Source organism: Sus scrofa, chromosome 1 (genome assembly GCF_000003025.6).
Source record: "Sus scrofa isolate TJ Tabasco breed Duroc chromosome 1, Sscrofa11.1, whole genome shotgun sequence".
Lineage (NCBI taxonomy): Eukaryota > Metazoa > Chordata > Mammalia > Artiodactyla > Suidae > Sus > Sus scrofa.
The window spans coordinates 166179482-166201453 of record NC_010443.5 but is presented as its reverse complement, the minus strand read 5'-3'; the positions used below and the strand labels follow the sequence as shown (position 1 = coordinate 166201453).

Genomic DNA, 21972 nt, shown 5'->3' with positions numbered 1-21972 from the left:
CAGCCATAGCAACACAGGATCTGAGCCATGTCTGCCACCTATACCACAGCTCACAGCAACGCCAGATCCTTAACCCACTGAGCAAGGCCAGGGATTGAACCTGCAACCTCATGGTTCCTAGTCAGATTCATTTCTGCTGTGCCATGATGAGAACTCCCTAACACATTTTTAAAATGTCTAGCGCCTGTCATTGTGCTGTACCTGGGGAGAGAAGGAGAGAAAGATTAACGTTTCTTGAACACCTACCATGTGCTTTAAAGTACAAGTGAAGAGTGTAGGGAAGGGAGAAGCAAATTACCAGGAAAGGAAGGTAGACTCCAGATTATAGGGGCATTTGCCCATCAGCCCAGGCAGTAGGCAGCCACTGAAGGTTCTGTTGCAAGAGGAGACCTACTAGTGGTTAGAACTCAGCACCTTTACCACTGTTCCTGGGTTCAATCTCTGGTCTGGAAACTGAGATCCTACATCAAGCCACTGCACACCAAGACCAAAAAATTAATAAAAATACTTTATAAAGGAGTTCCCTGGTGGCCTAGCAGTTAAGGACTTGGCATTGTCACTGCTGTGGCTCTGGTTACAGCTGTGGCCCAGGTTTGATCCCTGGCCCAGGAACTTCCACAAGCTGTGGGTGTGGCCAAAAAAAAAAAAGGAGACCTAACTGAGGCCAAGCTGCCTGTTAAGTGGGACTCAGACAGAAGAGCTTGAAGCAGGAGCCAGCTAGAGAGCAGGAGTGTGCTCCCAGGAGCAGGGTCTGCAAGGGGGGGTGGCGGTGAGGGGAACATGGGGGAGGGGATTAGGGCTCCTTAGAAGAACCTCCCCAGTGGGACACAGTGAGATTGTAGTTTTGAGGTGAGGCACTAGTGGAACCAGGAGCTCTTGGGTAAAGACCCAGGGGGAACAGCACACAATCCAAGGTTCTCCACCTGACCCTGCAGCCACCCAAGGAGGAGGGGGCACCCAAGAGGACTCCTTGGGAAACCCCGTGAGGGTCAGACCTGGGAAGAACGTAAGGGACCTGTGCAAAGTCCCAGTATTGCCATCAAGTGGGACAGAAGGCAGCATAGAGGGTCAGATGCCATAGGGCACAGTCAGGGGACCCAGGCCCTAATCCTGCGTGAAGGCCAAGGGAAGCACCAGAACCTGGGCCATCAGAGAGGCGGGAGGACCACCAGACCAGGAGATAGGTACGTTGCTAGCCTCTTGGGTAGCCCGGGACAGTCTTCACCCTTCTCCAGGCCTCACACCTGTTCACCCGCAAGAACAAGGTGCATGAGGCAGTCTTACCACTCACCTCTGGCCCCCACATGGAGGTGATGGCCACCTCCTCTTCCAACCATCAAGTCCCCCACCCAGAAATTCCTGCAGAAAGAGCCTGAAGTTGGATTTGTTGCCTTCTCTTTGCCTGTAGGTAAAAATAAAAAAGTAGGTGGCAGAGGGCTGGCCCCACAGCCAAGAAGCCCCATCAGGGGAGCTGTTGACCTTGGCTGCATTCTCCCCACAGTCCACAAGCTCAGCTCACATCACTCCAGCACCTGGTCCTCCCTCCCCCAGCCCATTCTGTGCCAGCAGGGTCCACCCAGAGGACACAGGGGCTGGGAAGCCTGGGCCGGGGCTGGGAAGCCTGGGCCAGGACTGGTCTGGACAATGTCCAGACAGTTCCTGGCCACCTCAGCTCCAGCAATTTCTTCCTTGCAGGTGGCTTTCCGCCTCGATTTTGAGTTCAGCAAATCCGTCTTCCTGCACCACCTGGAGATCCAGCTCACAGCCGGCAGGTCAGGGCCTTGCCCGCTCCCTCTCCCTCCCTGCTTGCTGCTCTTGGCCCTGCTCTGCTGTTGGGAACACCCCCCCCCCACCAAGTCCATCCCTTACTGCCTCAGCCTGGGAGGGCCCTGGGTCAGCACCCAGGTGCTGGTCAACCTGCTGCACTGCCACCAATCTTCATTCTTAGGCAGCTTGGCTATAAGCGATATTACCCTTACCTGTCTGTAGCTTTTTATATAGCAGTTATTTAAAAGCCCTCCTGTTATGAAGCACTGTGCATATAATATCTCAGTCAATTCTCACAACAGCCCCTTAAGATAGGTTATTCCCTACCCCACCTCCTGAGTCACTGGTAAGAAAAGGAAAGCTCAGAGAGGTTGAGTGAATTTCCCAACAACACACAGCATGTAAATAGTACAACTGGAAACTAAACACTAGTTTTCCTACCCCTTATCTAGTGCTCTTTCTGTCCTGGTCACTACTCTCCTGTAAGAAACTTCCAATTTTTTTTTTTTTTTTTTTTTTGTCTTTTTGCCTTTTCTAGGGCCGCTCCCACAGCATATGGAGATTCCCAGGCTAGGGGTCTAATCGGAGCTGTAGCCACCGGCCTACACCAGAGCCACAGCCACGAGGGATCTGAGCCACGTCTGCGACCTGCACCACAGCTCATGGGAACACCGGATCTTTAACCCACTGAGCAAGGCCAGGGATTGAACCCACAACCTCATGGTTCTTAGTCGGATTCGTTAACCACCGAGCCATGAAGGGAACTCCGAAATTTCCAATTTTAAAAGAACTTCCCTTACTCTGGGTGAGTCTGTCTCCGTGGTATCAACCTATAGCCTTCCTGAGGGAATCGGCTATAGGTTGATACCACGAATCATCTATGTCAGTAATAAACACACGGAGGCAAAGAGGGATTCTGGCTGCTCTGAGCCTTATAAACTCTCCAGAGAACTACACCTGAGACATAAATACTACAGGCACACAGAGCACCAGCATTTACACACACACACACGCACGAACAAGTCATCAGTCACAGGAGCACCAGGGATCAACAAACACACCAGCGTGTGCTTGTGTCTGGTAGTAGTTAGCCAAATTGTGCCCTTTGCTGGAATTCTCACTTGACACGAGGCAAAAGTTTGTAAGCTATCTTAAGGCCTCCCCCTTAGAAAACAGTTCCATTCTCACAGAGCAGTGAATGCCCTTGGCAGTACGGGTGTCAGCAGGTGTTTGTGAGTTGGGCATGTATAGGACATAGGATGGGGACATGGGGTGTCTGTGTGTGTCACGTATCCCTTTTCTCACTAAACCACCTGTCTGGTGTTTCTTCCAAAGGAAATGAAACGTAGTGTCTGTAACAGGCAGAAACTGTTATCTTTTTACATCTAAAATGATTTGCCCCGGTAGCTCATGGTGCTGGGAAAGGGAAGCTTATTTGACAAAACTCCTTCTAATGCCTCTCAATTTCCCTCCCGGGGCCTTTTTAAGGCCCTCAAGCCCTCGGCCACTGCCCTCTCCACCCCACCCGCCACCAGCTCAGAAGGGCTAGTTCAAGGGTAGATAATGCTCCGCCGTGACTTCCTGGTGCTCTTGCCTTCTTCCCTTGGGCAGCACCTTTCCCCAAAGGCGTCATCTCCCCTGGGGACCTCAGCATAGGATTGGCCATCGGACACAGGAGGAGGGCACACAGGCAGTTGTGACCAAGCTGACGGCTCTCTCAGCCTCTGGACCCCTCCTTCCCCTGCCCCGACCCAAGGCCAGATGTGCTGTGCCCAGAAAGAAGGCAGGAAAGGCTGGGCTCTCTAGTTCCCCTGCCTCCAGGCCCCTCTCCTCCTGGGAGACTCCCCAGATGCCCTGCCCGCCGGCTGCCCAGCACAGCAGCCCTCCGGCAGCTGGGATGCAGGACGCGCCTGACCTGGACCCCTTCTGCTGCCTGAGCCAGTCGCGTGAGCCGGGTGGAGGGAGGGCTGCCCCTTCCTGACCGCATGTTGCCGGCTCTCCTTGCAGTGACAGCGATGAGAAGGAGAGCACTAAGGAAGACAACACAGCCCTCCTGCACTTCCACCTCAAGTATGAGGCCGATGTCCTCTTTACCAGGTGGGCCGCAGCCCCAGGGCCCTGGTGCTAAGGGACTGTGGGATGGAGCCAAGTGTGTCCCCAAGAGTGCAGCCCCCTCGTCCATGGAGGGAGAGCAGGGTCAACATAGAGGAGGGAGGGAACACAGACCTGGCTCCCAAGGAGCTCCCCCACAGCAGGAAGCCGGAGCGGGCAGTGTCCACCCCAGGTGCGGGCTCAATGTGGGGGCAGGGTCTGCAGAGAATTTTAAAACAGTTCCAGAACCTGCTAAAAGTCCATCTGCTTTTCATTACCACCTTGCACCAGCAATTCTAAACAGCATCGGTGAGAAAGTGCCCCTCCCTGCAGGGCAGGCTGCTCCCATTGCCCACAAGCCTGGTTCTGCCACTGGCCCCAGGCTGCCCCCCTCCCAAGGGCTCCCAGGTGGGTGGAGAAGTCAGAAGGTAGCATCAGACAGACAGAAGGTTTAGGCCATCTCACAGCCACTGCTTGAGGCTAGAACGGTACATGTTCATGATCAGAAGACGCCATGCCCCTGGGCAGGAGGCAAGGACAGGGGTGGCAAATAACTGGCTCTTTTGGTTCACACCCACCCCACCCCCAGGCAGACATTGATAACTGCCCTTAGTGTTTGTTCCTACTGAGCCTCAGAATCCTTCCAACACGTACGCCCAGTAGACACAGAGGAAACCTAATTGTGATCTCGGGTTAGGTGGGCCCAGGCCCACACCCTCTTTCATCCCTTTATCCATCTAGCCAACACTGACTGAGCTCACGGTGGCCCTGTCCTCTGTCCCTGCAGGAGCAGCAGCCTGAGCCACTACGAGGTCAAGCCCAACAGCTCGCTGGAGAGATACCAGGGCATCGGGCCTCCCTTCAACTGCATTTTCAAGGTGAGGCTGGAGGGGAGCCAGGCAAACAGGGAAAGGTGGGAGCTGAGGATCCCCCATTTGGGGAGAGAAGAATCTTGAATCATGGCTAGTGCCTGGGGTTCGACCTCAACCCTTCCACCCACTCACTGTGTGAATTTAGGCAAGTCCCTTCCCCTCTCTGGGCCTCTCGGTTCTCATCTGCAAAATAACAGGGCTGGACTGGGAGGAAGTGTCAGTGAAGATGAGGTGTAACTGAATATAATATTTAAATATTTAAAAAAACAGTGGTCTAGATGCCCTGGGGTTTATTCTCTCCCATAAAAGAAGCCCAGAGTTGGCATCTTTACAAGACATCCAGGATTGGGTCTCCTTCTGTCTGTGCCTCCATCCTCAACATGTGATTATCAGCCTCTCAAGTTCACCTCATAGTCCAAGGTGGCTGCACCTCCAGCCATCATGTTCTCATTCCAGGCAGAAGGAAGGGAAAAAGAGCAGGCCAGATTCCTCCCTACTAAGGAAACATCATGGCAGTTCCTCGCACTTCCAGTTACCTCTCGTTGACCAGCACAGTGTGATTTGGCTGTAAGGGCAGTTAGGAAATGCGCCTTTTTGTCTTAGTTTCTGTCACTAAGGAAGGAGGGAGAAGGAGAATAAGGAGGCAGCTTAGAGTCTCTGCTGTGGTGGGTTCTGTGATCTCTCCAGTCCTGAACTACTGGGTGAGAGCTGGGGCAGGAAGACAGCTAGAAACACACAAGTGCCTTGATGGCTCGTCCAAGAGAGGTTTAGTAACTGCCCAAGGCCACACAGCTCATCCATGGCAGTAGCCTGGGGTCATGTGCTCAGGCTTCCGGACTCCAAAGCCCTGCTTGTAATCACTGCGGCTATAACACCAAATGTGTTGTGGCTAGAATGCAAACTCCCGATGTATATGCTTTAGCAATTAAGGATTATATCTCCTAAGAAATGAATTGCTGTCACCATCTCCACTCCGACCTCTGTCTAGGGCCAGCAGGGCCAAGAGAAGTTAAAAGGGGAAGTAACCCTTGCTCTCAGTAATGCGTGCTCTCAGTCTCACAGCCCCCAGTGGCCCCCTTAGCCTCCAGGGGCGCAGCCCTTTCAGCTTTCAGGCATGTTCATCCCTGCAGCCCCGGCCAAGGTCTGGAAGAGCTTTAGAGCTTCCACCATGAAAAGGCCTGGGGGTTTGGAGGGGCCAGTTTCCCAGGGCTGGCTGGGAGGATTGCCCTGCTGGACCTCATCCTCCACCCCTGACGGACTCCTCCCCGTCCCGGCCACAGATCCAGAACCTGGGCTTGTTCCCCATCCACGGAGTGATGATGAAGATCACCGTTCCCATCGCCACCAGGGGCGGCAACCGGCTGCTGCTGCTGAGAGACTTCTTCACTGACCAGGTACCCGGGCCAGGGGGTGCCGGCTTGTGGCGGGGGAGGGGGACAGACACAGCCCTAGGTGTGTCCCCAAGTCCCCAGACCTCAGCTCCTTCTCCCGGGCCCAGGGCCAGCTGGGCCTCCTCTGGAAAGAGGAGGAGAGAGGACCGTGTCTGGGACGCCGAGTCTACCAGTGCTGGTGGTGAGGCTGGGTGCGTGTGTCCTTGTGCAGGCCAACACGTCCTGTAACGTCTGGGGGAACAGCACTGAGTACCGGCGCACCCCGACAGAGGAAGACTTGAGTCGTGCCCCACAGCTGGTGAGTGTTGTCCTCCCCACCCGCCCCTGCCATCTGCCAAGAGCCCCGGGGGATGAGGAGAAGGGAGCTGCCTGCGCTCCGAGGCTGCTTCTCTCCTTGTGCAATAGCTTGTCAATAAGAGCTTGTTGAGCACCTCCATGTCAGCCTCAAACCAAGAGAGAAACAGAATAAGAAAAGGATACTTCTTGCGCTTACACGGGATCAAGTGCAAAGAAGCCAGGGAACAAGGCTGGGATACGCATCAGGGGAGAAGCGGTGGAGCATACCCCCTTGGGTAAAGGAGCGGGGATCGTGGACTTGCCTCTGCGTCTGAAAGGACCGGTGGGATACAAACAGGCAGAGGGAGGAGGAGCCACACCACACGGGGCTTGTATTGGAGACGCGGACCATGTCAGCCAGGGCCTCCCTACACCTGCCCGGGGACAGAAGGCAGTCCAGCTGCAACTCCTGAAGCCGGCCCCAAGACACCTGCTGGGGTCCAGGTTTCCATTCTCAAAGCTGCCTCTGTCTCCACATACCAGTTTCTGAGGTTGCCTTTGCTAGTCTTTACCCAAACAAAAATCTGAGCTGCTTTCATTTTATTTCCCTGAACAAGTTCTCACAGAAAGCATCTTTAGAGTGTTGTCACTTTACTGAAGACTTGAGCTTGGGTGAGGTGAGGTGGCTGCTCGAGAGCAACGCAAATAAGTTTAACCCCATGGATTCTAATTATTTGATGATTTGTGTGGGTTTTCTATTAGGGTGGTATTATCAGCAAGTAGTATTAGCTTTAGTTTTACCACTCAATCCTTTTAAATTGTTTTCCTCATCTTATTGCTCTGGCTGGGACCTCCAGGGCAAATGGTAAACAAAAATGATGACAGTCTTGTCTTGATCCTGATTTTAAAGGAATTATTTTTAATTTTTTGTTATGAAATGTGATACTTGCCATAGGTTTTTGCATCTTTTTTCTTCCTTTTTCTTTTTTTGCCTTGTTGTCTTTTAAGGCTGCTCCTGTGGCATATGTAGGTTCCCAGGCTAGGGGTCAAATGGGAGCTATAGCCGCCGGCCTACACCAGAGCCACAGCAACACGGGATCCGAGCCTCATCTGTGACCTACACCACAGCTCACAGCAACGCCAGATCCTTAACCCACTGAGTGAGGCCAGGGATCGAACCCACATCCTCATGGATGCTAGTCAGTTTCGTTAACCCCTGAGCCACAACAGGAACTCCACATTTCTTGTTTCTTTTTTGGCCGCCCCACGGCACATGGAGTTACCAGGCCAGGGATCAGACCTGAGCTGCAGTTGTGATCTATACTACAGCTGCTGCAATCCACTGCACCAGGCCAGGGATCAAACCTGCATCCCAGGGTTTCAGAGACACTGCTAGTCCTGTCAAGCCACAATGGGAACTCCGCCATAGATTTTTTTTTTTTTTCCATAAATGCTCTTATTCAGATTCAGGAAGCGCCCTGGGAGTTTTTATCATAAACAGAAGTTAGATTTCCTAAAATGTTTTTTCTGCATCTGTTGCAATAATCTTATCATTTGCCCTTTAATGTGTTTGTATGGTGATAATATTTATAGGCCTCCTAACAGTAAACCAAAGTTCTGTTCCTGGAATACAGCCAGTTCTGCACAACTTCAAATGGGGCATCAATATATACCATCTTTGGAGTTCCCGTCGTGGCTCAGTGGTTAACGAATCCAACTAGGAACCATGAGGTTGCGGGTTCGGTCCCTGCCCTTGCTCAGTGGGTTAATGATCCGGCGTTGCCGTGAGCTGTGGTGTAGGTTGCAGACGCGGCTCGGATCCCACGTTGCTGTGGCTCTGGCGTAGGCTTGTGGCTACAGCTCCGATTAGACCCCTAGCCTGGGAACCTCCATATGCCGTGGGAGCAGCCCAAAGAAATAGCAAAAAGACAAAAAAAAAAAAAAAAAAAAAAAAAAGATATATACCATCTTTACCTTGTCCTCCAGCCATCCGCTGGCAGCTCCAGCCCATGTGTCCCCCACCTCCTTCCTTGCCTCCCGTCCTCTGCCCCTCCTTCCCCAGGAGCAAAACCCCACTTGGTCAAGCTGGGCAGCTGAGCCATCTCTCTGGTGGCCAAGCCCCTGGTCACCCTAAGACTCACCTCTTTCAGAATCACAGCAACTCTGACGTCGTCTCCATCAACTGCAACGTGAGGCTGGCCCCCAACCAGGAAATCAGTTTCCATCTGCTGGGGAACCTGTGGTTGAGGTCCCTAAAAGCAGTAAGTAGAGCTTGGGCCCAGGCTGGAGGAGGCAGGTTCTGAGGAGTCTCCCCCGTGGGGAGGGGCCACCTCCTGATGAGGCCTCTGCTTACACAGCTCAAGTACAAGTTGATGAGAATCACGGTCCTCGCAGCCTTGCAGAGGCAGTTCCACAGCCCTTTCATCTTCCGAGAGGAGGATCCCAGCCGCCAGGTGAGCACCTGGGAACCCGGCAGACCTGGGCTCGGCCAGGCCAACTGGGGAGCGGGTGCCCCTTCCCCTTGAGTTTCCCTACACCCCCTGCGGGAGAGAGAGGGACAGGCTTGCCAGTGGCTGGTGCAGCATCAGAGGAGAGGGAAAATAGAGACCAACAGGCTGTTAGGGGCAAAAGTGGGGAGGAGGGGCCAGAAATAGGCACTCACCCTGTGCCTAGGGCCACCAGGCTCTTCATTGCAACAGCCCCATGGAGGCAGAGGAAGGAGGGACACCTGTGTGTTTTACACTAGAGGAAGTGGACATGTAGCCCAGGCCTGCCTGCCTGCCTCAGTGGCAAGGCTGGGTCTTAGCAGGCTGGCAGCCTAGCGTGGCCAGCCAACCCTTCCCTCCCCATCCATCCCCTCCTGAAATCTAATGAATAGAGTCTGGAGTGAATTGAATGTATGAAGACTAGGGTTGTGAGATGTCTCTGCACGGGGATGCTTTTTGAATTGGGTAAAACCAGACTGTCACAGATCAGACCAGCTTGAATCAGGGTCCAGGAAAGGTGTGAGGCTCCGTGCTGTGCTCTCTGGGAAGATGAGAAATAGGGTCTTGAAAAGCCCAGGCCTCTGGAAGGAGCCAGGCATCCTGGACATGGGATGCTGCTGCCCTCCACTGGCCACATCCCCAAAGTGCAGCTGGGGCTCCAGGTGAGCAGCCCACATCAGATACCCAGTTAACCCGCTGCCCCAGGAAATGCTGGAGAGCAGAATGGGCCAGCTCAAGAAGCCAGACATAAATAAAATACAAACACAGATTCCAAAGAGGAGGGGGTGTGCCAGGAAGAGGGGTAGCAGGTGCAAAAGCCCGGAAGCAGGAGTTCCTATTGTGGATTAGTAGGTTACTAACCCCTCTGTTACCCATGAGTATACAGGTTTGATCCCTGGCCTCGCTCAGTGGGTTGAGGATCTGGTGTTGCCATAAGCTGCAGTGTGGGTCTCAGATGCAGCTCTGATCTGGCATTGCTGTGACTGTGGCGTGGGCTGGCAGCTACAGCTCTAAAAAGCAAAACAAAGCAAAAAAGAAAACAACAAACAAAAAAAACCCAAAGAGGTCCAGAAGCAGCACTCAGGGGACCTACCCAAGAAGTGGTTTGTTCATTCTTCAGTGTTTGTTGGGGGTCCCCCTATGACTCAGGCCTCCCAAGGGATACAGGGATGAATTAGGCAGAAAAGGGGATGAGAACAACAAAGTGTGGGTGCAATCGGGGGGTGAGCCCAGGTCCTGAGGGTAAGGGGTGATCAGAGCAAGGACCATCTGGGGAAAGCTTTCTTGAGACAGTCCACTTGAATCTTGAGAGACACGTAAGAATCTTCCAGGCAGCCAGGTGACAAGAGTTGTGGTTCAGGCACTTCCCTACACACACAAACTACCCTTCTCTCCACACTCGTTCATCTGTCATTTACTAGCTTAAGTGATTTCTCCTTCTCCTTCCACTCCCACCCCCTGCCACCCAAAACCCCTTTTATACCCTCAGGATGCCTCTTTTCTTTTTTGGAAACCCAGCAACCCCAAATTTAAGCTCCTGTTGGCTTGGCTCTGTGCAAGGTACAGGTGTGGGAAGGCAGGGGCAGGTCCCAGCCTTCAGGGATGGAAAGAGAGCGTAGAAGGGACCTGCCATCTATTATGTGTCACAGCAGACACATCCCATGTTATCCTCAGCACTGTGAGATGTGTCCCCACATCCATTTTTCAGATGTGATACTGAGGCTGTGTGAGATGAGGCGCAGGGGAGGAGGCTTGCCTCGAGTTGAATAGAGTCAGTAGCAGGCAAGCTGTCTCGGGGTGTGTTCATTCAGGCTTTCAGCACCATGACTGAGCTCCTGCTCCGGCCCAGGCACTCTTCCAGGCACTGAGGATACAGTAGTGAGCAAAACAGATAAAGCCCCAGCTCTCCCTGGAGCTGACACTGCAGATGGGGAAGAAGAGGCCATGACAAATATATACAGTGATGGTGGTAATGAGTTCTGCTCAGAAAAACTCAGGCGCCTAAGGGTGAAGACGAGGGGGTGCTCGTTTATACAGAGAGATGGAGGAAAGCCTCTCCCATAAAGGGACAGCAGACAGAGACCAGGACGATTGCAGTGGTGCCACGTGATGGGGTTAGCACAGCCCTGCCAGCAGAAGGAACAGCAGTGCAAAGTTGCAACAGCAGGCGTGTGCTGGGCATGTTGGCAGCCAGGTGGCTGGAGGACTGGAGTAGAGCAAGGGGCAGAGCAGGAGCTGAGACTGGTGAGATAAGCAGGGCCGGAGGTACAGGACCTCCCAGGCTAGGACAAGGACTCTATTTTTCACTCTGAGATGGCAAAAGAGCAGAGAATAAATCCTTCCTCTGGCTGCTATGCCAAGAACAGACGGTAGGGGGCGAGGAAACACAAAGGGCCAGCTGGGCAGCTACGGGGGGTGGAGTGGGGTGGGGTGGTCTCTGGGTGGAAGACAAGAGTGCCAGTCCAAAGAGATAGCCTTGGAGGTGGGAGGAGGTGCCACATCCTGGGTGTTTCAAAGGTAGAGCGGATAGACTTTGCTGGAGTCCCTATGGGTGTGAAAGTAAGAGTCCGTGACCGATACAAGAAGCGAGAGCAAGGAAGGACAAGGCTGCCATTTGCTTTGATGGGAAAGATGTTGAAGGAACAGGTTGGAGGCTGAAGAATGTGATCAAGGGTTTGTTCTGGAGTTCTCGTCGTGGCTCTGTGGTTAACGAATCCGACTAGGAACCATGAGGTTGCAGGTTCAATCTCTGGCCTTGCTCAGTGGGTTAAGGATCTGGCGTTGCCGTGAGCTGTGGTGTAGGTTACAGAGGCATCTGGGATCCCACGTTGCTGTGGCTGTGGTGTAGGCAGGCAGCTGTAGCTCTGATTCAACCCCTAGCCTGGGAACTTCCACATGTCTTGGGAGTGGCCCTAGAAAGGGCAAAAAGACAAATAATAATAAAATTTTTTTTAAAAAAGAGTTTGTTCTGGGATGGTTGAAGATGCTAGGCAGCCTGAGCAGACAGTTGGATAGGAGTCTGGGATGGAGTGGAGAGACCCACTAGAAGGTAGAAGTGTGAGAGCATCCTCAGCATAAGATGGTCACAGCCCGAGGCCTGAGTGAGTTTGCCCAGGGCTGCCATCAGGCTTTCTCAGCCCCGGGCACTTTTGCTTGCAGAACCTTCCTCCATACTAGAAAAAAATTTTAATTATTATTTTATGATTCAGTCTGCATAAAGGCATGATCATATTCATTTTTTTATTCTAACTTTAAAAGAAATCAGAACATTTTTGTGGGCCCCTAAAAGCAGCATGGACCCTGGGCACCGTGACCCCTGTACCTACACTCTAAGTCAGCGCCAAGCTCACCAGGGAGTGACTATGGATAAAGAAGAGGTCCGAGGACAGAACCATGGGTCACACCAACAGTCAGAAGTTTAGGAGATGACAGGGAAGCAAAGACAACAAGAAAGAGGAGCCCATGTGATAGAAGGAGAATCCAGGGACAGTGGAGTGGCCTGAGGCTGAAGGCAGAAGGTGGTGTCTCAAAGAGGCCAGGGGATCACCTGGTCACTTAACACACGTGTCCACTGTGCAGGCCTCTCTGTTGACTGGGTGCCACCCACCCTCCAGCATCTCCCTGAGGAAGGGGATGCAGCTCTCCCACCAGGTGCCAGCTGCCTCCCTCCCGCCCTCCTTCCCTGCCCCATGCTGCCATCTGGGCCCCTCGACAGCAGTGCTGTTGACCTGGCCGCCACTGCTCCCCTTGCAGATCACGTTTGAGATCTCCAAGCAAGAAGACTCCCAGATCCCCATCTGGATCATCGTGGGCAGCACCCTGGGGGGCCTCCTGCTGCTGGCCCTGCTGGTCCTGGCGCTGTGGAAGGTGAGGGCCCCCTCGGGGTGGGGGTGGGGAGCAGCATCCTGGCTGTCCAGGCCTGGGGCTCCGGCCTCTGAGCTCTGTGGCCAGTCCCCTTATTCTCTTCCACACGGGACTGGTATCCATCCAGCCTCCTCCCCAGAGCTTGCCAGCCACGGAGGCAGATTGGCCAGGGCCACCAGGGGGCACTCAACCCATGGCAGGTCCCTCTGAGAACCTGATGAAGGCTAGGGTTCCTCTGATCAGAAGAAAAAGCAGATACACAGGAACCATGAGGTTGTGGGTTCCATCCCTGGCCTCGCTCAGTGGGTTAAGGATCCAGCGTTGCCATGAGCTGTAGTGCAGGTCACAGACGCGGCTCGGATCCAGCATTGCTGTGGCTGTGATATAGACCAGCAGCCGTGGCTCTGATTGGACCCCTAACCTGGGAACCTCCATATGCCGCAGGTGTGGCCCTAAAAAGCAAAACAAAAACAAAAGAACCCTGGCCTCCTCCTGTTACAGATGAGGGGAGGGAATCCCAGCGAGAGTGTTGACTGGGGCAGCGTCAGCACGACTGCTGGCTTCCTGACACGTGGTTCCCTGTTAGGGTTGAAGTGGCCCACTGTGCAGCGTCGTGGTTGGTGGGGGAGAGCTGGGCCTTCAGGGAGGAAAGAAGCCTGAGGAGGGTTGGCAGAGGGAGAGCAGGAAGGGGAGGCAGGCCTTGTCCACCCTGCCCACTCCTGAGATGTGCCCGTGCCTCCCCACAGCTCGGTTTCTTTAAAAGCGCCAAGCGCAGGAGGGAGCCCGGCCTGGATCCCACCCCCAAAGTGCTGGAGTGAGGCTCCGGAGGAGGCTGTGAGTTGACGGGGGCCAGCACGCGGGCCCAGGCGGGGTGCAGGCCCAGGCCCGTGGCCCACCGAGCTGGGGTGGAGAGGACGCCAGCTCACTTTGCACTTGACCTCATCTCTTGAGAGACCGAGTCTGCTCCTCCTGAAAGGAACTCAAGCCAGTTTGAAGAGGGACTGTCCTACTGGGAGGCCGAGGCACCTCCAACACAGATCCCTAGGGATTTAAAGGGACCTCTCCCGAGGTACACCACACAGCTGCCCCCAGGCTCTGTAGGGGCATTTGCTGCCCCCACCACTATGGTGCTAGGAATTCGCCACCACCCCATCCTCAGAAGAAACCCAGAGAGCAAGACTACAAAAGCCCACTCTGCGCTCCCCAGGCCCCTAGTTCCTGTAGGACCCCATGGGACAACAGATCTGCATTCTGCGCTGTCCTCCCTCCCTCAAGCTGCCTGCCCATGGCTCCAGAGACACCCCACCCCTTCCCCAGGCTGGAGGTAGGTCCCCGGAGGCCCCCTGAGTGAGAGACTTGGCGATGACGGCTGCTGGCCCCGGATGAAGACAGACTCTGGGATGCAGAGAATGTGACAGACGGGCCGCTGGGGCTTAGGAGACAGGGTGCCCACCGAGATGGGGAGGTGGGTGGGCCCGACCCCCGACCCCCACCCCCACCCCCACCACGCTTTCACACTGACCTCCACCCCCTCCCCCTCCCACAGTGCTCACGGCCACTGCCGGCCTGTGACTCCCACTCCTCCACTGCTTTTGTTCAGGGTGCCCTGCTGAAGCGTGCAGACGGCACAATCCCCAGGGCTTCATGCTTCCCTACGCAATGGCCCGGCCCAGAGGCAAGGGTAGGGGTGGGGAGCCTCCCCTCTCTGCTTCGCCTCCTCCCTCCATACACGCACCCTCCCTCCCATCCCCCCCTTCCGCCCACCATCACCCGTGCCCGAGAGAAGGGCTGGAAAGGCGCTGAGAGCTCCTCTCTGGAAAGCACAGATAAAGCTGGTGCAGGGACCTCTGGAGCCTGTGCAACCTCGGTGGCAAATGTCCGATCTGCCAGCCCATGGGACGAATGGTATCACCAATGATGGCACCCCGAGGACAAGAGGCACACCTGGTGCCCAGCCAAGTAATTTATGCCTTAACTTTGTTTTGAGGTAGCAATGAAAGGGGGATACATCAAAGGCATCTGTCCCCTGTCACACAGTACGACCTTTACTGTCGTAAATATTTTTAAGAAATTATATAAAAAAAAAAATACAGTGTTTAAAAACAACCAAGAGGCTGCCATCCCTTCTGTGGGCAGAGCATGTCCCAGTGAGCCACACTCTGAGGACAACAGGTGGATGAGGGGCTCCCTGCTTCCTCCCATTGTCTCGAAGTGTTGGGAAGGGACTTGTCCACCCTTTGCTTCCTACAACGTCTCCTCCCAGTGGCTGCCTGGTCTGGGATGGACATCTGCAGTGACAGAGCACTCACTCCCTCCCAAGCCCACCCATTCTACCTTTGGCCAGTTTGGATGGTTGAAACTTGCATGTCACAGTAGTTTCTACACCGTTGTTCCTGCTCTTTCCTTGCAGGCCTCCCAGACTGTGTAGGTTAGCGTTTCAGTGCTGACACTCATACCCTGACTTACAGGTTCACCTTTACCCACAAGCTACTCTTAAATTTAAGTTGTCTCCATTCTATTCTCATCGCGTTGGAATCCCAAGAAGCCCGTAGACCCTTAGAAATTATGAGGTTCTGTTCTCCCATAGATGGGGATGCTCAGAAGCAGAGAAGTTAAGACAAAGCCCCAAGTTCCACAGCAAATCCAGACTCCCCCAGGACTGCATGCTCTCAAGCCAAACAGCCTTTCTAGCCCCGCCTTAGAAGACCTAAGGGAAGGAATCTAAAGAGTTGATATGAAGTCCCCCTTTATGGGGATACTCTCTTTCTCAAACGGTGAAACCAAAATTCAAAGGAAACATTTTAAAATCATATTTCATTGAGTCATTGCCCTCAAGAATGGAGTCACCTGGCTACAGGAGATGTGACTCTGCACCCAGACATGCATTGTTTGGTTTTGCACCAAGTCTTCTATCAAACACCATCAACTTGGAGAACGTGTTCATGTGAAACCTGACTTTTAGAGATTGGCCATCCCATTTTTTTTTAATTGCCACGTGTAGCCACTCTGCAGGCCAAGCAAAATGTCAGATGCAGCCCAGAGTTCAACTGCCACCTGTGGGTCAGAGGCTCCCTTCATCCCCAGAAGGTCACAGTCCTTCCCTGCCCTTCCCCACCCTACACCAAGAAGAGCTAAATGGTCAAAAGGTGGGAAAAACTGGGAGGCTTATGTGTATTGTCAAACCTGCAGCCCTCACACTGTGTCGCTCTCTTTTTCTCCTCTCTCTCTTGTCAAGTCTCCTTTTCTGAAATTATTTGCTCTGGGGTATAAATGTCCAAGATTGGCCTTAAGTGCTGGTAGGGCAAGCAAAGAAGATGCATTTTACCGGGAGCCAAGCGCCTCATGCCAGAGCAGTGTCTCTCAGGCCTGGCTGCACATCGGAATCACCTGAGAGCTTTACAGGCTACCTATGCCAGAGCCCATCCCCGGGAGTCAGATTTAATTGGTTGGGAGAAGGGCCATCATTTTTGTTTCAAAGGCAACACTAGTGTGCTGAGAGATGAGGTCGACAGAGGTGAATGGACAGTCTAGAAAACATGCACAGGTACCCTTCTATGCTGAGGAATAGGAGCTGTGCTGTCATCGTACTGCTGTTCAGGTTTACTCTGCTCCAGCCCAGTTTGGAAGACTTTCTTGTTTAGCAAGTCTCCAGAGTGGAATTTGCTGTAGGAGATCACTCAGTTCTCCAGGGTCCTCAGAGCCCCTAGGGGGCTCCTTGAGGAGTTGGGGGCACATTTGCTAATGTCTGAGAAGGGGAGATGGACAGCAGTCTCTGAAGCATTTTTAGTATTTGGTGGCAAGTAGCCAAACGACAACCTCAAATCAACATAAAAATCATATTATGGTTCATAGAGGGACGTTATTAGCAATGCTCTGTCTGCTGGTTAAGAGTAATTATTTATGGGAGTTCCCGTCGTGGCTCAGCAGGAACAAATCTGACTAGCATCCATGATGATGCAGGTTCGATCCCTGGCCTCGCTCAATGGGTTAAGGATCTGGCTTTGCCATGAGCTGTGGTATAGGTTGCAGACTCGGCTCGGATCCCACATTGCTGTGGCTCTGGCTGGTGACTGTAGCTCTGATTAGACCCCTAGCCTGGGAACCTCCGTATGCTGTGGGTGTGACCCTAAAAAGACAAAGAAAAAAAAAGAAGTACTATTTATGATGGAGCTAAGGGCTGAGCTCCAGTGTTATCACGAAGCATAATCAACTTAAAAACGATTCAGTCTTTTTTTTTTTTTTTTTTTTTTTTTTTTTTGTCTTTTTGCTATTTCTTGGGCCGCTCCCGCGGCATATGGAGGTTCCCAGGCTAGGGGTCGAATCGGAGCTGTAGCCGCCAGCCTACGCCAGAGCCACAGCAACCGCGATCCAAGCCGCGTCTGCAACCTACACCACAGCTCACGGCAACGCCGGATCGTTAACCCACTGAGCAAGGGCAGGGACCGAACCCGCAACCTCATGGTTCCCAGTCGGATTCGTTATCCACTGCGCCACGACGGGAACTCCCGATTCAGTCTTTTAAAAGCATCATCAGCTGGTACTGGACACTACTCCGAACAGCTGCGCCGACTTCCAGGTGGGGCCGTGGTACTAAGGCAGTTCTGCAGCCAGTGCGCAGGAGGACGGCGGGCCTGGGCCGAGGTCTGACTGCAAACCAAGTTACCCACAGCAAGGTGCTTCTAGAGTTTGGTCAGGATTTCTTCAGTTCTAGGCTCTCTGTCTATAGAAGGGAAAGACCTCCAACAAGGAGCCGTGAACTGAGAGGTGCAGGAGGTTCTGGGGGGGTCTCTCTGTTGACTGAAATGGTGAGCCCTATGCCGGAGGGGCACCGGCCCTCAGAGAAGATACAGAAGCCGAAGGGCACACCTTGGGTAGATTCGAGAGAGGCTTCAGGCCCTTGTGCCATCGTCTGGTGTTCTGTGGGGAAGAGCATATCAATTACAGCATCCCTCAGTGCCAGTCGGCTGAGAGCTGAGAAGAAGGAATCCAGGTAAGAGCACTTCTTTCTGGCATCAGATGGTGTGGGCGCGAGAGCTTGGATGGCCAAGTGTGCCTCTTAAAGCCGAGGATCTCTCCAGGGCTGAGCTTCTCAAAGTGGGGTCCCAGGGCTACCTAAATCAGAAACACAGGCCACATTCTACCCCATCCGCAGGTCCAATCCTGTGAGATGATCTTAAGCACATTAAGCGTATAGAAGCAGCAAAATCTAGGGCCATTAGATTCTGTTATTCTCTAGACTTCCACATCAGTTTCTCACAGCTGGCCTTTCCCAGCTGCCTTTTCAGCCTATCTTGGTGGCAGCAGTAATCAGTCAAGACCCCCATGGGACATCCTTCCAGGGCCAACAGTAGAGCTTCTGGGTTTTCGTTAAGGAAGGTGGTATTTCTTAACAGGTGGGTATCAGGTGAAGGGGGCAAAGTGCTAACACAACCACAACAGAGGGAGAATAACTCTTCTCAGGGAAATGTGGACAAGCTCCCATGAGACGTGGAAGTCGCCTTTCCTAGGTCTTGAAAAAACAAGTTGCTCTCTCCATCCGTACTCAGGAGCTTTTAGCATCCATACACTCCCCAAATAAGACACTAGACTTTGGACTTTAAGCCTTAAGATGCCGGGCAGCCTGTAACAGAAGCACCTGGCTTCATTGTGCTATTTTTCCGGCATAGTGACTCACCGCAACCACACCTCTCCCCAAACAAGTGGCCAGGTTTCTCCACCACCAGATACGCCCTGAGTGACAGTACAGCCATTAGAAGTGAATGTCCTGTTTTCACCACACTGGCCTTTGTTTTTACCTTCAGCTAATGTCATGTTGCCCTTTATTCTCCACTACTTCTTACCCTTTAAAAAAAAAAAAAAAAGTCCCTCCAAATTATCCTTCTATTAGTATTAATGTCAACTAGATTCCTCTCAAAGGACAGTCAAGCTTAATCGACCCCATTAAATCTGCAGGGTGTTTTTTGTATCACTATCTATTCCACTAGCTTCGACATCACACTGAAGTAGGACAGCATGTTCCAAACGGAAACTGAAACCGGAACAGGAGCTTTGCTGCTCTAGTGTGAAGGGAGGGCTAGAAGCCTGGCACCTGGCCTCGGAAGCTTTTCAATAAGATACAGACTGAAATGTACCTAGCCAATTCAAGAGGCTCAAAGTAGGGTATAAGCAGAAAAAATATTTTTTTTAAATAACAGAGATAGGCACAGGACACCATGCCCTAAGGACTCATCCTTTCCAATCAGTCCTGCATGTTCTTTGTTCCTGGCTCCCTAGTACTACATAAAAAATGATAGTAGTTTTCTGAAACATTTTCAGGAGGTGGCCCAAGCCATAGTTCAAAGGTAACATCATAAACTTTTAAAATTAAAATCTCAGGAAAAATAGAAAATCAGATTTCAAATAAGGGCATCCACCTGGACAACAAGCTTATCGAGGGCAGAGAATCATTCTTTCGGCATGCACATCCCTGGTATAGTGTCTGATACACAGTAGGTGCTCAATAAGCACGAATTTCCAAGTTTGTTCCCACTAGATGAGGCAGAAGCAAACCATAGCCAGAACTGAGCACACATCAAATTTACAAACCACAGCCAAATTAGAATAACATAATTTTTTCTAAGCTGGCCAAAAAGTTAAGATTTTGTGAGCTACCTGAAATTTGCATTCATACTGAAAATTTCCAGATTAAGTATCTGATGAAATGTATTACTGCCAGCATTTTCTTTAGTCTGGGTGTTACTTTTTAAAAAAATTATTGTATAGTTGATTTACAGTGTTGTGCCAATTTCTGCTGTAGAGCAAAGTGACTTAGTCATATATACATTCTTCATTTTGTTATTTTTCATCATGGTCTATCCCAGAAGATTGGATATAGTTCCCTGCTCTGTACAGTAGGACCTTATTGTTTGTCCATTCTAAATGTAATAGTTTGTATCTAATAACTCCCAGTCCATCCCACTCCCTCCTCCATCCCCCTTGGCAACCACAAATTTGTTCTCCATGTCTGAGTCTGCTTCTATTTTGTAGATAGGTTCATTTGTGCCATAGTTTAGATTCCACATGTAAGCGATACCATATGGTATTTGTCTCTTTTCTTACTTCACCTGGTATGATAATCTCTAGTTGCTGAGAATGGCATTGTTTCATTGTTTTTATGGCTGAGTAGTATTCCATTACGTATATGTACATCTTCTTAATCATCCGTCTATGGACAGGTTGTTTCCATGTCTTGGCTCTTCTCAGTAGTGCTGGTATGAACATAGGTGTGCATTATCTTTTTGAATTGTAGTTTTGTCTGGATATATGCCCAGGAGTGGGAGTGCTGGTGGGTATCACTTTAATACAGCAGGCATTACTTGAAGCACACAAAAAAAGATTTGGAATTTCTCGGGTGATTTTTGCAGTCTAGTTGGATATTGCTGCCAAATACAGACCTGGCAGAAATCCTAAGATAAGCTCTGGTACTGGCATGAGAGTCTTACAATGAAAGAGCACTGTTCGGTGGGTCAAGAAACCCAAGGCCTAACCCCAGTTCTGACACTTGGTCCTTGTGTGACCTTAGATGTATGAGTCATTTCTTTGTGGGCCTGTATCCTCAACTATAAAGTGAGAAAGTTGCACTAAATGATTTTTTTCAGATCTCCATAAAGGGACTCCCTAAATCTAAATTTGAAAGCAAACATGCTCCAGTACCGCCATTTAATACTCTTCTTACTCTTCTGGTAACCTTAACTATTATAATTAGGTAAAAGAAAGAAATATGAGGCATGAATATTGCCTGTAAATCATAATTAGTATATCTGGGACATCCAAACGGAGCAACTGAAAAAATTATTTTTTTAAAAAAAGCGGGAGTTCCCGTTGTGGCGCAGTGGTTAACAAATCCGACTAGGAACCATGAGGTTGCGGGTTCGGTCCCTGCCCTTGCTCAGTGGGTTAACGATCCGGCGTTGCCATGAGCTGTGGTGTAGGTTGCAGACACGGCTCGGATCCCGCGTTGCTGTGGCTCTGGCGTAGGCCGGTGGCTACAGCTCCGATTCTACCCCTAGCCTGGGAACCTCCATATGCCGCCGAGCGGCCCAAAGAAATAGGAAAAAGACAAAAAAATAAAAAAATAAAATAAAAAATGAAAATCCATTAAAATGGTTGTATAAAAACATTAACATTTAGAAGTATACCTAATGGAAGAAAGGCTCCTATCCACAATATAAACAGAAAAACTAATGATAATAAAAGGAAGATAACTGTAAGGCCTTCACTAAAAATAAACTTTAAGGAGTTCCTGTCAGAGCTCAGCAGAAACAAATCTGACTAGTATCCATGAGGACGCAGGCAGGTTCGATCCCTGGTCTTGCTCAGTGGGTTAAAGATCTGGCGTTGCTGTGGCTCTGGTGTAGTCCAGCAGCTGTAGCTCCAATTCGACCCCTAGCCTTGGAACTTCCACATGCTGCGGGGTGAGGGCCTGAAAAGACAAAAGACAAAAAAAAAAAAAAAAAATTCTGGATAGAGACATTAAGACTTCACTAAATGGGCATATCTTTCTTTTGGATAAAAAGGCTCAGACTTAGAAATGGCAAGTCTCCCTAAATTAAACTCTTAATTGAAGTCTAAACAAAAATCTTTCCATGTGGTAAAATGACACCAAAGTTCATCTGGGAAAAAAACATACAAGAATGAAAAAATTATTCCCCCTCCTTAAAAAAGGACAAATGAAGAAACATTAGCCCCAACTAATCTTAATACTTAATATTTACCTGGCCCTTCACTATGTGTCAGCACAACATTAAGCATTTTAATTCTCCCATTTGCTCACCACAACTTAGGTAAGTATTATTGTCCCAATGCACAAAAACTGAGCCTTGGATGGAAAAGTTAACTTGCCCAAGGTCACAGAGTTAATAAGTGATGAAAAGAGCCCAGACAATATCCCCAGGGTTCCACCACACAGAACAGAACAGAAAACCAACAGAAAAGAATAGGCAAACAGAAGAGAAGAGAGAACCCAGAAATAGATCCATATCACTTAAAGGGATTTGGTTTGATTCAAATCAGTGGAAAATAATGGACAGAGTTCTTGGCTAGCTGGACTCCTAATCAAAATAAATTCCAGGTAGATAAAAGATTTAAAAAAAAGAAGGGAGAAAGAAAAAAAAAAAACAAAAAGGAAGGGGAAGGAAGAGAGAAGTGGGAGGGAAAAGCCATAAAAGCACTATAAGAAAACATGGG

The 21972-nt window shown here is 51.1% G+C and overlaps 1 protein-coding gene across 2 annotated transcripts in view; it reads left to right on the top strand.

Annotated features, from left to right (window-relative positions):
• ITGA11 (integrin subunit alpha 11) overlaps positions 1 to 14853 on the top strand; it is a 124446-nt gene extending 109593 nt beyond the window's left edge. Inside the window, exons 22-30 of one of the 2 annotated variants that reach the window (XM_021100519.1) lie at positions 1696 to 1772; positions 3775 to 3864; positions 4646 to 4736; positions 6011 to 6124; positions 6333 to 6419; positions 8548 to 8658; positions 8755 to 8850; positions 12637 to 12750; positions 13955 to 14853. In XM_021100519.1, coding sequence (XP_020956178.1) covers positions 1696 to 1772; positions 3775 to 3864; positions 4646 to 4736; positions 6011 to 6124; positions 6333 to 6419; positions 8548 to 8658; positions 8755 to 8850; positions 12637 to 12750; positions 13955 to 14098 — 924 coding nt within the window. In that variant the 3' untranslated portion in view covers positions 14099 to 14853. Of the gene's footprint in view, positions 1 to 1695; positions 1773 to 3774; positions 3865 to 4645; positions 4737 to 6010; positions 6125 to 6332; positions 6420 to 8547; positions 8659 to 8754; positions 8851 to 12636; positions 12751 to 13493 lie in introns of both variants that reach the window. The other variant, XM_021100522.1, reaches the window with a different exon arrangement.